At 43.0% G+C, this 16,792-nt stretch overlaps 1 protein-coding gene across 1 annotated transcript in view; it reads right to left on the reverse strand.

Moving 5' to 3' along the window:
* LOC146200610 (uncharacterized) overlaps positions 1-16,792 on the reverse strand; it is a 306,225-nt gene that overhangs the window by 89,153 nt on the left and 200,280 nt on the right. Inside the window, exons 19-20 of the mRNA XM_084595576.1 lie at positions 15,041-15,128; positions 12,018-12,094 (exon numbers count right to left, since the gene is read on the reverse strand). Coding sequence (XP_084451702.1) covers positions 12,018-12,094; positions 15,041-15,128 — 165 coding nt within the window. The remainder of the gene's footprint in view (positions 1-12,017; positions 12,095-15,040; positions 15,129-16,792) is intronic.

Raw genomic sequence — 16,792 nt, forward strand, 5'->3', positions numbered from 1 at the left:
TTCGCGAAAGCAAAATGTGTTTTTGACCCGTTCAATAAAGTGCCCGTAGCGCTCGAATAGTTGTCCCGTCCGTTTCCTGCAACGTGTCCCCGGATCAAAGGACCATCTAGAACACCACATCATCCATATCTATATATTGACATCATCCATATATATAAGAAGTTAACTCGGAGTGTTTGAGGACCTCAAATGCGCGGCATTTCTTTATGACATCTGCAACTGTAGCAAGAGTACCTAGCGAAACAAGCAAGTATTAGGCATTGTCGTCGTCATTGTTGTTCACCAAATAACACATACATGACACATACCCATGCACTCAGCGATCCCTTCAGAATGTGCCCTATATTGTCTTCTTCTAACAGGTGCCGCTTGACAATGCGACAAAGATTCAGTACTTCCCCGATGTATCGCGTGCATGTCTTACCGGCCAGCTGGGCTTTCTGGGAAAGTTAATTCTCAGCATGTTCCTTCTTTGCAACAGTACCTCCAAAAGACAGTGATTTCTACAACAAACCAAGTAATAGTCATGCCAGGAAGGAAGAAAAAAGAATTGTAGAGGGGGGCGGTAGACTTCCAGCGGTGGTACATGCTGCACCATTCGTAATGTCGGAGCCATTTTTCAACGTCACCTTCGGGCTCATCGGAGAATGTACGCGGCTCTTGCTGATGAGACAAGATCGTCTCTACGTCAGCTCATTGTTCCAGAGTTTGTGTCGCTTGGATGGTAGCCATAGGAAAGAACTCTTTAGGCGATGAAGGCATCAACCCCGACACACGGCGGCGGCGACGAGGTACTGGGGCAGCACCTACCACAAAATGTAGCCGATGAAATGGCTTTGATGCTGGTGCAAGCTTGACGAGTGAAAGCAGGTTGCAAGCGGCTCGGATCCGAGATTAGCCTGCGCGCTTTTCTCTTTTCTTCCTCTGTCCTCAGTAATCCTCTAAGCGGCGTAACAGTATATATTGCAGGGCAAGTATGCGGCTCTGGAACTTTAAGAGCCTGGCTCTCAAGAAAGACGACGATGACAACCACGCAACCCTCGCTCCGACACTCGCTCGTGCGTGTGCTGAAAGAAGCTATGACTGATCGCCGGGCGTTCAGCTGATTGTTCGCGACGAAGCGCCCTGTGCAAGGTCTTTTTTTACAAGTGGTGGAGGTCCCAGTGAAGCCCTCACCCTGGAGCTCCGCAGCCGAGCATTGCCTACCACTTCCTCAACGCCTGAGACAGCCACCAAATCTGCCCCAACCCCTCCTTCAGATGCCATCTGTTCCGGTGAAACGCGGCAGCTTGACCCAGCAATCTTCAGCTGCACAGATGGCACGAATGTGGAAGACTGGTTGGCGCCATATGAACGCGTAAGTGCGTGCAACAAGTGGGACAACACAATGAAGCCCAGAAACGTAATATTATTTGAGCGACGTTGCCAATCTGTGGTTTCATAACCCCGGGGCTGACATCCTAGCTGCACGGCTTTCAAGACCAGCCTGACCGAAGATTTTGGCCGTACAGCTGTCCGTAAGCTTCGCACTGAGGAATGCTTACGAAGCCGCATACAGCAAACCGGCGAAACTTTCACAAGCTATATAGAGGATGCCGTCGACCTCTGCAAGCACATACACTAGAGATCCAGATCAGATCGAGAGATCAAGAACATTATAAAAGGAATGGACGATGGTGCTTTCCTCATGCTCGTCGCCAAACCCCACTCACTGTGACGAGTTTCCACCTGACGTGTTGGCCTTCAGAAGCCTACCCTTTACAGCTTAGCTCTCGCCGCGGGTGGGGCTCTGGACCACCAGTCGCTCCTTGAGCCCATTTAGAAGTTTGTTCGTGAGGAAGTCGCATGCCAGCTAGCTACTTGTCTACCTGCCTGCAAGAGCCTGCTATGCCTCTCACTCTCACCCTCCAGTGTGTCATAAAGAAGCAGGTCGCTGTGGTTTTATGACCTCCTCCTCAGCAGCCCCTGGCCGCGGCTTCTCTCATATACGCTGATGTTTCGGTGCGGCCACAGCGCTCACCTGTCACCCGGTCTACAACCCGCCCGCCTCCTATACGAACCCCAGCAATCTGCAACCCCCTCTTATCGTCCGGTCCTTCGCCGTCGATCACAGCCGTAGCCTCGCAACCTCTAGCGCACGCTACGCAACCGACCTATGTGCTACGCCTGTGGAGTCGTCGGCTATGATGCTTGTTTGTGCCGCAATCGTGGCCATCCTCGCTATCACGATACGCTTCAGCTGACGTACAATTTTCCGCCGTCCCCCTTCCGTGTTTCCTCAGCCGCTTCCTCAGTCCTCTCCATGTTGTGATCTCCGCTCCCACCCCTTGCCGTCTCCTCGCTGCCGTTCCCGCTCTCCGATACTCTGCCGCCAACCAGCGTCAACACGAAAGACAAACAGCCACAGTTCCGTAGACAAGGAGTGCACTATCAGGTTCTAGCTCGAGACCTCTTTCCGTGCTCGCCAACATTATTACCGTGTTCATTGAGGCAGTTCCTGTCCAAGCACCTGTAGACACTGGCGCAGCCATTTCAATTCTTAGTTCCACCCTCTGTCGCAGACCCAGAAGGATGATAACGCCGCTTTCTGCTGTTTGTCATCGCACCGCCAGCGCTCAGGACCATCTACCATTAGCCGCCGTACCGCCCACCTTCTCATTATTATTATTATTATTATTATTATTATTATTACTATTATTATTATTATTATTATTATTATTATTATTATTATTATTATTATTATTATTGTTATTATTATTATTATTATTATTATTATTATTATTATTATTATTATTATTATTATTATTATTATTATTATTATTATTATTATTATTATTATTATTACAGGTCCCAAATCAAGAGGAGGTGGAGTGCTCATTGCTATTGACAGTTTTGTGAAGTGAGTTCGACGTTCCGATCTGGAAACTGTTGAAGAATGTGTGTGGCTCGAGCTCACTTTAAATCGACATGAAAAACTTTTACTTGCAGCTTTCTACATTCCTCCGAATCTACCTCCTTCAGCCTATGATGATGTTCTGCTCTCAATCGAACATGTTATAACCTGTCATAGCAAACACAAACTTCTTATTTTAGGTGATTTTAATACTCCTGGTATCAACTGGAACTCACTTATTTCTTCTCACAACAATCATTACATATTAAGTAAGTGTAACGCTCTACTTGATTTCATAGCCTTTAACTCTTTGCAGCAACACAATTTCATTGAAAACTGTTGCGGTAATATTCTTGACATCTGTCTATCGAATTTTGAAAGTGTTCGAGTCTCGAGTTCGGACATACCGCTGACTCGCTGTGACAAATTTCACCCTCCGCTTCTAGTTACTACTGCTGTCTCTGCCTCACCTTCTACTAACTCAGATCGGGTGGGGAATTCGCCCCGTTTCGCGTATGCACGTGGTGATTATGTCGGTCTTTTCAATTTCTTCTCTTCCGTCGACTGGTCCCTTTTAAATGACATTAATGATTCAGATGGACAAGTCAGTCGCTTTACAGAAATAGTTCTTGATGGTATGCGTCGGTACATACCTTTGCATACTCCTACGCGTAGGAAGTTCCCTTCCTGGTTTTCAAGGGAACTAATAACGGCGTTAAAGCTCAAGGAACGGGCCCATCGTAAAGCGAAACGCCCTGGGTTTCACAATTGGGCAGATGAGTTTCGCCGTGTGCGTTCTCTTTGCAAACGCTTATAAAAGCGGGACTACGACTCCTATCTTGAGTCTTTAGAAAGGTATGCCTCAAATCGTCCTAGTCAGTTCTGGCGTTACGTTCGCAAGCGTTCCATTAAATCAGATTTAAGTATCAGCTTAGTTGACTCTCAGGGTTCGGAAATTCGGGATGTTGCCGACAGTTTTGCACAACATTTTTCCTCCGTTTACAAACATCCACATTGTGATTCCGTTTGCCTCCCATCTGGTGCACTATCTAATTCCATTCTCTTTGACGAGGAGTTGATAACTGAGAGTCTTAAGCGTCTGAGACCATCTTTGTCTCCTGGACCTGATGGCATTCCAGCTGCCATAATAAAAGCCTTCAGTTATATCTTCGTACCAGTACTGACTGCCATATTTAATAACTGTTTAAAAAATGCTGCCTTTCCTCGCGTGTGGAAAATGGCACGCGTGTTTCCTGTCTTCAAGTCTGGAAACAAAACTGATGTTTCCAATTATCGTCCGATTTCTCTTCTATGTGCAACCTCTAAGCTTTTCGAATTAGCTTTGCACAGCGTACTTTCCTTCCATCTCAAACATATCATAGTACCGAATCAACATGGCTTCATGTCGGGTCGCTCTACTTCCACCAACCTAGTCACGTTTATGACGTATGCCTCTGCAGCAGTCCTTCAGAGGGGCCAGGTTGACACTGTGTACTGTGATATGAGCAAAGCTTTCGACGTTGTTACTCACTCACTACTTCTTGAAAAACTTCTACTCTCTGGCGTTGAAGTCTCTCTCGTAGCCCTCCTACGCAACTATCTCCTTGATCGCTTCTGCTTTGTCAGTCTCAATGGACAGACCTCTTTCGTTTACCCTGCAACGAGTGGAGTTCCTCAAGGTTCAGTACTAGGCCCGCTTCTCTTCTCCGTTTTTATTAATGATGTTTCCTCGGCGATAAAGAACTCCTCGTTTCTTCTTTATGCTGATGATATAAAAATATTCAAGGTAATACATTCTTTTCAAGATTGCGTGTTGTTGCAATCGGACATATCTGCTTTTTCTGATTGGTGTGCGATGAATCGACTTACCCTCAATTCTTCCAAAACTAGGGTTGTGTCCTTTACTCGTAAAACACATAGCTTTCTCTACCATTATTCTGTCAATTCTGTGCTGTTGGATAGGGTTGATGAAATTAATGACCTTGGTGTACTTTTTGACCGCACCCTCAGCTTCTCCTCTCACACTAAACGCATTGCTCAGCGGGCTATGCGCACACTCGGATTCGTTTGCAGACTTTCGAGAGAGTTCTATACTCCACTTCCGTTCCTAAAACTGTACCTGTCCATATGCCTCCCGGTCTTGGAGTATGCGTCGGTTGTTTGGAATGGCACTTGCAAATCGAACTTGGACAAGGTTGACAGAGTACAAAAAAAATTTTTACGGATATTTCATTATCGCTTTCCTTTCGCAACTTCCCCCTCTCGCTCCACCAGGAGCGCCCAACTGAATCTTGCTTCCCTTCACTGCCGTCGTATCAGACTTGATATCATATTTCTGTACAAACTCCTTCATGGCCACATTATGTGCCCTCAGCTCTTAGAGTACATCCTACTGCGCGTTCCGCGAAAGAGCATGAGGGAATTCAGACCATTTCAGGTTTCTCCTCTTCATTCCCACTCCCCTCTGGACAGGATGCAGTGGTTATTTAACTCTTTTTGTCCTCACCTTGACATCTTCCAAAACTCGCTCTGTTCATTTACATTGGATGTTCGTAGCGTTGTATTCTAAATAGTACTTTATCACATATAACTCCCACTTTCTAGCCTTAAATTGTATTTACTTCACTTTTTGCTTTTTCTCCTGTTCAATGCTGTCTGTATCTTGAACTACTTTTTATCCGTTTCTTGCTTATATTTCAACTTTAAACTTTATATTCGAATCTTACTGTCCCTTGTTCAATTTTACTTCTTTATTGTATTATTCTGTATTTCTAGCCTGTGTTTTAAGTACCATGCACTTGTTGCGCCTGGAATGGTTGTTTATTTTATGTATATTTCTATATTACTATAATCAATGTCAGTCATCTGTTTTTTTTTTTTCTCTTCTACCTACCGTTCTTTTTTTTTTCTTTATTTCCTGGTGTGCTAAAAAATTCTCTCACTGTGTATATAAGTGATGATACTCATTGTTTGCTTAATTTCCGTGATACTTTTCGTCTCAGTTTCATTTCATGTATTATTTATTTCTTTTTTTTTGTGTTCTCTCTGTGTGTGTAAACATGTTTGTGCTTTTTCATTTTTTTTTTGTGCTGCAGCACAAAGACCACATGGTTGTTCCTGCGCACATTAAATAAAGATTGATTGATTGATTGATTATTATTATTATTATTATTATTATTATTATTATTATTATTATTATTATTATTATTATTATTATTATTATTATTATTATTATTATTATTATTATTATTATTATTATTATAGCCTTTAACTCTTTGCAGCAAAACAATTTCATTGAAAACTGCTGTGGTAACATTCTTGACATCTGTCTATCGAATTTTGAAAGTCTCGAGTTCAGACATACCGCTGACTCACTGTGACAAATTTCACCCTCCACTTCTAGTTATTACTGCTGTCTCTAGATCACCTTCTACTAATTCAGATCGGATGAGGAATTCGCCCCGTTTCGCGTATGCATGTGGTGATTGCGTCGGTCTTTTCAATTTCTTCTCTTCCGTCGACTGGTCCCTTTTAAATGACATTAATGATTCAGACGGACAAGTCAGTCGCTTCACTGAAATAGTTCTTGATGGTATGCGTCGGTACATACCTTTTCATACTCCTATGCGTTGGAAGTTCCCTTCCTGGTTTTCAAGGGAACTAATAACGGCGTTAAAACTCAAGGAACGGGCCCATCGTAAAGCGGAACGCCCTGGGTTTCACAATTAGGCAGATAAGTTTCGCCGCTTGCGTTCTCTTTGCAAGCGCTTATACAAGCGTGACTACGACTTCCATCTTGAGTCTTTAGAGAGGAATGCCTCAAATCGTCCTAGTCAGTTCTGGCGTTACATTCGCAAGCGTTCCATTAAATCAGATTTGAGTATCAGCTTAGTTGACTCTCAGGGGTCGGAAAATCGGGATGTTGCCGACAGTTTTGCCGAACATATTTCCTCCGTTTACAAACATCCACATTGTGATTCCGTTTGCATCCCATCTGGTGCACTATCTAATTCCGTTCTCTTTGACGAGGAGTTGATAACTGAGAGTCTTAAGCGTCTGAGACCATCTTTGTCTCCTGGACCTGATGGCATTCCAGCCGCCATAATAAAAGCCTTCAGTCATATATTTTTACCAGTACTGACTGCCATATTTAATAACTGTTTAAAAAATGCTTCCTTTCCTCGCGTATGGAAAATAACACGCGTGTTTCCTGTCTTAAACAAATCTGATGTTTCCAATTATCGTCCGATTTCTCTTCTATGTGCAACCTGTAAGCTTTTCGGATTAGCTTTGCACAACGTACTTTCCTTCCATCTCAAACATATCATAGTACCGAATCAGCATGGCTTCATGTCGGGTCGCTCTGCTTCTACCAACCTAGTCACGTTTATGACGTATGCCTCTGCAGCAGTCCTTCAGAGGGGCCAGGTTGACACTGTGTACTGTGATATGAGCAAAGCTTTCGACGTTGTTACTCACTCACTACTTCTTGAAAAGCTTCTACTCTCTAGCGTCGAAGTCTCACTCGTAGCCCTCCTACGCAACTATCTCCTTGATCGCTTCTGCTTTGTCAGTCTCAATGGACAGACCTCTTTCGTTTACCCTGCAACGAGTGGAGTTCCTCAAGGTTCAGTACTTGGCCCGCTTCTCTTCTCCGTTTTTATTAATGATGTTTCCTCGGCGATAAAGAACTCCTCGTTTCTTCTTTATGTTGATGATAAAACAATATTCAAGGTAATACATTCTTTTCAAGGTTGCTTGTTGTTGCAATCGGACATATCTGCTTTTTCTGATTGGTGTGCGAAGAATTGACTTACCCTCAATTCTTCCAAAACTAGGGTTTTCTCATTTACCCGTAAAACACATGGCTTTCTCTACTATTATTATGTGCATTCTGTGCTATTATACAGGATTGATGAAATTCATGACCTTGGTGTACTTTTTGACCGCACCCTCAGCTTCTCCTCTCATACTTAACGCATTGCTCAGCGGGCTATGCGCACACTCGGATTCGTTTGCAGACTTTCGAGAGAGTTCCGTAATCCACTTCCGTTCTTAAAACTGTACCTGTCCATATGCTTGCCGCTCTTGGAGTACGCGTCGGTTGTTTGGAATGGCACTTGCAAATCGAACTTGGACAAGGTTGACAGAGTACAAAATTTTTTTTTTCGGATATTTCATTATCGCTTTCCTTGCGCAACTCCCTCCTCTCGCTCCACCAGGAGCGCCCAATTGAGTCGTCCTTCTCTTCACTGCCGTCGTATCAGAGTTGATATCACTTTTCTGTACAAACTCCTTCATGGCCACATTATGTGCCCTGAGCTCTTTGAGTATATCCTACTGCGCTTTCCACGAAAGAGCATGAGGGAATTCAGACCATTTCAAGTTTCTCCGTCTCTTCTTTCCCATTCCCCTCTGGGAGTGGTTATTTAACTCTTTTTGTCCTCACCTTGACATCTTCCAAAACTCGCTCTGTTCATTTATATTGGATGTTCGTAGCGTTGTATTCTAAATAGTACTTTATCACATATAACTCCCACTTTCAAGCCTAAAATATTGTATTTACTTCACTTTTTGCTTTTGCTCCTGTTCAATGCTGCCTGTATCTTGATATGCTTTTTATCCGTTTCTTACTTATATTTCAACTTTAAACTTTATATTCGAGTCTTACTGTCCCGTGTTCAATTCTATTTCTTTATTGTATTATTCTGCATTTCTAGCCTGTGTTTTAAGTACCACGCACTTGTTGCGCATGGAATGGTTATTTATTTTATGTATATTTCTATATTACTATAATCAATGTCAGTTATTTGTTATTGTTTTTTTTCTCTATCTACCGTTCCTTTTTTTTTTCTTTCGTGATGTGCTCAACAATTCTCTGACTGTGCATATAAGTGACGCTACTCATTGATTGCTTTCTTTCCGTGATAATTCTCGTCTTAATTTCTTTTCATGTGTCATTTATTTCTTCTTTGTGTTCTCTCGGTGTGTGTAAACATGTTTGTGCATTTTCATTTTTGTTTCTTTTTTATTTGTGCTGCAGCACGAAGACCACATGGTTGTTCCTGCGCAGAATAAATAAATAAAGATTGATTGATTGATTATTATTGTGTGCCTCTGTGCGTGTGTGTGTGTGTGTGTGTGCGTGTGCGTGCGTGCGTGCGTGTGTGTGTGTGTGTGTGTGTGTGTGTGTGTGTGTGTGTGTGTGTGTGTGTGTGTGTGTGTGTGTGTGTGTGTGTGTGTGTGTGTGTGTGTGTGTGTGTGTGTGTGTGTGTGTGTGTGTGTGTGTGTGTGTGTGTGTGTGTGTGTGTGTGTGTGTGTGTGTGTGTGTGTGTGTGTGTGTGTGTGTGTGTGTGTGTGTAAGTTGCCCAAAACGGATCCTTGGGGAGTCCCATGGTTATGGACTTCGCAGATAACATGCTACTATCTGCTTGCAATTTACTTGAACAGTTAGGGATCGACTGAATAGTTAGCTCTGCAGATATCGTATAGGCCGAATATGAATTCCTAAGCATAATATTATGTGCACAAGGATGCTGTGGTTAATTCTGTGAAAGATGCTCAAATAAACGCTGACTTTTTTCTTGATAAGAGGCAATCTCTCTGATTTAATACTTGCGCCGGGTTTCGTCAGCTTTAATGGTTGTAATGTGAAACAGGCACGTTTGCGCTTAGAAGCGTTGTAAAATATCCACAGAAACTTGATTTGCATCTCCTAAAGAAGAGCTCCGGGTTAGTGCTGGCGCAATGACTTCTGTGATCAGCAAAGAACACTATATTGTTTACCAGCACGAATGAAGCGCTCAGCAGACGTTACGCCTCACAAACGAGTGAAACCTTGTGGCCCAAACTGGCTGCACCTCTCGGTTGCCACGCGATAGCCTTTCCTCGGCATGTCTACAGCTCGCTCGTGTTTGCAAATATACGCTTTTAATGTTGCTTTAATTGCCCCGCTTGCGTTTTGCCTTTAGCCATTCAAACTCTTACAGGGACAACAAGGCTTCTCTTGCTTTGTTTTCAAGCCCTGAGCCCCTGGTGTTAACACGTGTTGCCAGTAACATCCAGCTTCTAACATTTCTACTCAGTGAAACGCTTAGCTCATTTAGCATTTAAAAACGCTGCGAATTCTTGTCTTTATGCATCAGTAAAAAGCGTGTGTTTGGTAGAGATGCAAAATTTTCGTAAATTTTGATTGGGCAAAAGAAAAATGTATTTTTCATGTATTTTTCCAAAATTTTGAGAAACTGTAAAATAACAAAAGTTTAATGTTAAATGGTAAGAGCCATAACACTTGTGATGTAAATGACTGGCGTGGAATGTCTGGTGCCTTTTTACGAACTAATTCAGGGTTTTACAGATCTTAACAGAGGCTTTACATGAGCATCACCGCACAGCGTACAGTAACCAGTCCTCTATAAATATGAGTGGATTTCCGAAATTCTTACTGCAGTTAGAGTACAAAAGTCTGCAGCTGCTGTTTTATAAGAGCACGAGATTTTGCTTCATCAAAATATATTTAAAAACTTATTCAGACACTTTTTCCTGCGACCTCTTACAAGGGTATATAATATACGCGGTTAGAATTGGAACTTTATTTTTGAAGCGAAGAGCTTCACTAGGCTAGTAAGCTCTGACTTTCGCGAGTGCTCTGTCGTTAGAAAACTGTACAGCTGCGTATGCACAAACCACGTGACGTCACAGGAGAAGAAGAAGAATGGTGCACTGCGCTAGGTTTTCAAGCCGTAGGCGTGGCACCGTGACACCGTATGCCGGGAAAGAGAAGAAGAAGACTGACAGGAGACGAGGCGTCGGATGCTGCTGCTCAGGCCGAAGCCACTGCTGCATGGCGGAATGAAAACAAGAGGAGGTGGCAGGCCAAGGAAAGTGAAGAACAGCGTGCCGAGTGGTTGGAAAATTTAAAAGAGACGTATGAGTGACGCAGCAAGGCGGGCGCGTTTTACTGCAGACAAAAACACTTGATGTGACGATGAGGTTAACCGTTTACGAAAAGTGGATCTTGACATTCGGATGAGTGAGCTTGGCTATGCTACTCGTGAGTTTCAGCCTCGCTTTCCAGACAATCCATTTGAAAGTGTGTGTATAGTGGGCCAGCTACGCCAAGGAACCACAAGCTAAGCCATGGCATCGCCGAACCTTTTCGCTTCTGATATCCAGGCTTAACCAAGATAAGCAACCGCCAATTTTTTTTTTCGGATTATGAAAAATTCTTCCTTCGTTTCTTCATTGACCGGGTGGTGAAACGGGTCGCGAGGACGGCTTCATGGGGTCACTTCATGTCCTGGGTATTTCACGCACTGGACAGTGGGCTTGGAATGCTAGTGGCATTGCGAAAAGTGTAGCTGCTGTTGCAGTATACACGTCCTTACACCTTGCGGGTTACCGTTTCCCAACAACGGTTTCCCCGACCGGGAAGTGCGCCCGCGATCGGAAATTGCCTGTGTGGGGAATCCCCTTCCACGCATCTTTTAATGAAGACTTTCATAATGGTTAAGCACAGTTATGTACGATAGAATGTCACAATACAACCATAGCAAGAAAAAAAAAACATGCGAAATCACAGAGGCAACCCAGACGAAGATGCTTCATTGGCGGTAGAGTCGATATTCGTCTCTCAGATCAGCGTTTTTATTTAGCGCTAGTAGACCTACCAACGCTGCACGCCGCTAATTCAGGTGGTTTGTGTGTGTCTATCAGGTATACCGAGCCACCCCAGCGAAGCGAAATAAACGGGGAGTAGTATTTCTACGACCGCCGAAAAAAGACGTTCCTCTGGCCGCTCACTACGCACCGAATGCATTCCCTCGAGCGACGTCGCAGGACCAGCGCCTGAGCGGCGACGGAAATCGGAGTATCACGTTTGGCACTGCATGTGGCCTAAGCTTGATTTATGTGTGTTTTCCCGCGAATATTTTTGATCATTTTTGTCAACTGTGGCAAACAAACAAAAACAAGAAAAAGAACTGTTTTTTTTTTTTGTTTTCCAGTATTTTCCCGTTTTTTGTTTTTTCGAGCTTCACCTCTCTGTTCCCTGCTGCAAAGTAGACTGCAGGAAGAAGGAGAAAGCCAAAGTTAATTGCACATGTTGCAGCCTTCTGTAACTTACCTGAATGTAGCTGGCATTTATGTAGCCGTCGTTCTTCTTGTTATATTCTTTTGAGAGGATAACCCGCGAGTCATCATCTGCGAAAAATAAAATAAACCACTGCTTTAATTCAGTTCGCAGTTGTCACTCATTTCAGCCTTGAAGCGCTCAATTCGTGCGTAATATGTTCACGGATGGGTATTACTTGGGTTAACTACACGTTAACACTGCACACAACTACTAATGCGATTATTGGCCGAGTAAACGAAAGCAAATAACCACCCTCGCTGTTAAAACCATATCGTAAACATGACCAGCTAAGAAAAACCTCTTGTAGGGGACCTTTATTTGCACCTACATTACATTGGAACTACATTAAGCACCGGTTGACTACTTTCATGACGGGTGTAATCAATTTTCCCAGAGTTCACCTTTACCAGTCGTACAGAAAGCATTTGCTTAGTTTGTTTAGTGCAACCACAATTTAGAGGCATATTAGGCACTTAAAGGGCCTTGAACATAGGGGAAACAACAATGACAGGTAGCAACAGATGAGCTCTTTGACATTATCAAAGGCAAACGTGACAGATGCGAAAGTCGTGAAAGGTATACTCAGTAACGCGAAGTCGTAAATAAACAGTAGTGGTACCAAATGATTTGTCATGATGGCATCTGTCGGAAATGACGCATCGTATACGACAATCACGGGATAGTAATTTCACCGCTAGGCGGCGCTGGACGGATTATCGGCGTAAAGAAGTAATTAATTAAATCACTAAAGAAAATATGCAGAGGTAATAAAGTTGAGATTGCATGGGATGGCTTAAGAAGTACGAATACTGCCGAGGAATGCAAGGCAAGGATGTCCGCTATCACCGCTCTTGTTCATGATTTACATGAAGATTATGCAAAACGTCCGCATGAAAGCAACCTTGCTTTTAATCCCTCGTATAAGCTATGTGGATTGGGTGTAGATCAAGTTAGTCAGCATTATGCACGCGGATGCCATTTCTCTATTATCCAATAACCAGGAAGGTTTACAAGCTATGGTTCATATATCTGAATACGCAGGAGATGATGCTAGCTTTACCTTTAGGACAATGAAGTCCGCTCTGATGGTATTCAACGCTTTCAGTGGTAAAAAGCTTAGAATACAAGAGAGTGAGAACCAAGACCGGCAAAATATAAATATCCCGGGGGATGGATAAACGGAGGACAGGCATACATAGAAAAATATGAACAGGCTACCAAGGCGAAGAGACAAAGGGATGACGCGATAATGAAGCACAGGGCATTATTGAGGTACAGCAGATGTGAAGTATTAAGCTTATTTGAAAAGAAATATTAGTACCAGGGCTTACCTTCGGAAACGCGGTTTTCTGCTTAAGAGCAGAAATAGTTAGAAATAAATCAAACATCTATGGGAAGGTTAGCACTTGGATCCCAAGGCAAGACTACAAACGAAGTAGTACAGGGAGACATGCGCATGGTGTCTATCGAGGCACGAGAGGCTCAGAGCAAAATACTGCACGAAGAACGTTTGAGAAAATATGTAGACGACAATAGAAGGGCAGGCGATATATATAAATATTTATACCGGAAGGACATTCACTCCCAACAGCGGAAAACGGCCAGAAAACTAACCAGTAAATATTCAGGAAGGCAGGACGAAGAAATAAAGGACATTAAACGAGAGGTAAGGAACACAGGGGCTAAACATCGGAATAATGCAATGGAAAAGGATGTGACCCTGGACATACATAGAAAATGCAAAACTCTGATTAAGAAGGAAACCTTCTATGATAGCTCAAAAGGCAGCGGCTTTCTCTTCGAAGCTAGATCGGGATGCCTTAGAACCGGAAGCTACAGAAGGAAGTTTATGAATAAACTTGTGATATATGCGCGGTGGATGCCAAGAAACAATTTAACATCTTATACTGGAGTGTAGCAATATCAGTTCAGATATCGATGAGGACATAGTCACTCTAACTGAGGCCCAGGGGTTAGGAGGTAACAAAGGAAGGGTGAATAAATCAGCAGTAGAAGTTAGCAAGAGACGTTTGGAAGATTGGTGGATAAATAGAAGGGAGATGAGGCATGGAAACTAAATCAAGGTTATTTAAAGATAACCCTTATCTAAAAGTAAACTCGTTAATGTTGAAGAGCAATATAAGTTAAGCGTAGAAAGGAAAGTTTGAGCATAGTGATGATTATCGCCACAAAGTTGATTATCCGTTTCAAAGGGGACACTCTTAACATCCATCCGTCCGTCCGTCCGTCCGTCCGTCCATCCATCCATCCATCCATCCATCCATCCATCCATCAATCCATCCATCCGTCCGTCCATCCATCCATCCATCCATCCATCCATCCATCCATCCATCCATCCATCCATCCATCCATCCATCCATCCATCCATCCATCCATCCATCCATCCATCCATCCATCCATCCATCCATCCGTGAGTATACAGAGCTGTCTACTCGGGACCTCCTTTCAGATGCGCTCGTTGCATGGATAGGGTAACTGCGTATGTGTGTAGGAGCTATGGATTACCCTAACCTTTCGACTTCTTATGCTAACTCTTGAAACCAATGAGATACAGATCGTTACTTCGACATCTTCCTTACGATGGTGGCAATTGTTTTCTTTTTTTTTTTTGCCGACTAAACTAAATGTTTCTTTAAAGAACCCCAGGTGGACCAAGTTTCCGGAGTCCTCCACTACGGTGTCTCTCATAGCCTGAAGTTGGACGTTAAACCTAACAAACCAAACTAAATGTTACTCTAGACGGCGACATTTTCAGGCCCTTTCAAGATTTCTTTGCGCCTTTATAAGACCAGGCTAACACAATGCCAATACGCGTGCATGGCATGGCAGTAGGAAACATAGTGACCGCTCGTTGTTGCGAGAGAAATTTAAATACACAAAGACATGAAGTACGCGTGAGAGAAAAACTAAACGAAAGCTTGTCCACAGCTTTTAAAGCGCTGATGCCAGGAACGTGGAAGCAAGGGTATGCATAAGCGATTCCAAGTACTTACAGGGAAGAACGGAGGAGTACCGATTCTTGTTTCTGTTTGCTGGCTTCGTCGCGATGCTCCACGTGTTCAACTTTCCCCTTGGCAAATTCTGCTTGAAAGCAAAGGTTAAGCATGCTTCTTCCTTTTACTGCATTCCACAGAATTCGCCCTAGAACAGGGCGTCCTTCAGCGAAACAATGAAAATATGGAATGTGACCCAAATGTTCTTTGTCTACTGATGCACGAATCCTAGCAAGCGGGAAAGAGCTCCTTATTCACAATTTGCTACTACTGAGTCTTTTAAAGATTTAAGACCAATAAAAAGAAAATAGGGCTTTGAAATATTGCTCAGCAAGGCTTGTTGGCTGCTGCAAGAAAAACGTTCGGGCTGCTCGTTTTCTATTTCAAAGAACGTGAAAAACGGAAAGGGAAAAAAAGTCGTGCTTTCTTTTTAAGCCGTGTTCAATAATTACATTAACATTAGGCGCATCACGGTGCCTGGACATACTTTTGCTATTGGAAAAAATATATAAATAATTTATTTATTTAATTACTAATACCTGACAGGCCTCAAGTGAGGCATTGTGCAAGTGGGCTCAAATACAAACGTCTGCGCAGCGAGGAGTTGAAAACCAAAAGCTAATAAAAGTAAGCAAAACCGACAAAAAGAAACAAGTGAGTTCACATAACAAGATATCGTTATTCACAAGAAGTTATACAAAGAAGTATAATAAAAATAAAAACGGAAGTGCTTAACGTATCATACAAAAGCTTAAATATACCTATATAAATAAAAACAAACATTTCATGCATACAAGAGGAAACTACATACAAATATAATCAACAAGGCAATAGTTTCACAAATACACAAAAACTAAATGTCATAAATATGGCGCGCTTAGTGTGATGCCGCCCGGAAGATTGTTCCAAAGGCGGATTGCGCGGGGAAGAGAAATTGAAAGCATGTGTACTGCCATAAATGCGGGCCGGGCGTAGCTGTAGTTATTATGTAATCTATTTGATAATTTGGACGTACGTTGTACATGTGCTAGTGTAGAATCTGTGGCATAAACGTGTTTATGAAATAGAGATAACAGATGCTCCGGTCTCCTGACATTATAGTCAATAAGTAGGATCCTTGCTGATTTTTATTTCGTTTCCACACCCTACAGTTTTTATTGACGCCGTAATTTTGTCCCGCTTTCTGCCTTGTTCATCTACCTTTGGAATATCAGGAGCTTCTTGAAAGCTGCTGCGAGATAAGCTGGTTTCTTGACGTTACTGTCAGAACAGTCGCGACGTGCATTGGGTGACAAATGCGCGCCTTGCATATAAGCAGTTATGCATAAAAGACTACTTTCTCTATTCTTCTTGCTTTCTTTCTTTCGCTCGCTATCTTTCTGTCCACCAGTTGCAGTAATGAACCAAGACTGTCCACTGAGCGACCGAACGGTCGTGGCAGGAAGATATGGGAAGGTCGTTTGCAGAAAGCCACGTGGAATTGACGCTTACAGGCCAAATAATGCTAATGGAATTGTAAGATATTCCACTGTATTACGGTTTTTATACTAAAAACAATTCTTCTAAAGACATTTCACGAGTGGCAGGTTCTGGGCTCAGCGTTATATTAAACAGCACTAGTGCACTTTTTACCACTTTATTTACCCCCTGTGCAACGAAATCGTCCTGTTCTCCACGCGGCCGGTTTTAACAAGTGATCTTGTGATGCCACTGATGTGCTCACTCAAAAGAGCTGTCATAAACTCCAACAGC

Source organism: Amblyomma maculatum, chromosome 2 (assembly GCF_055883805.1).
Source record: "Amblyomma maculatum isolate TAMU_Amacu chromosome 2, ASM5588380v1, whole genome shotgun sequence".
In the NCBI taxonomy this organism is placed as follows: Eukaryota; Metazoa; Arthropoda; class Arachnida; order Ixodida; family Ixodidae; genus Amblyomma; species Amblyomma maculatum.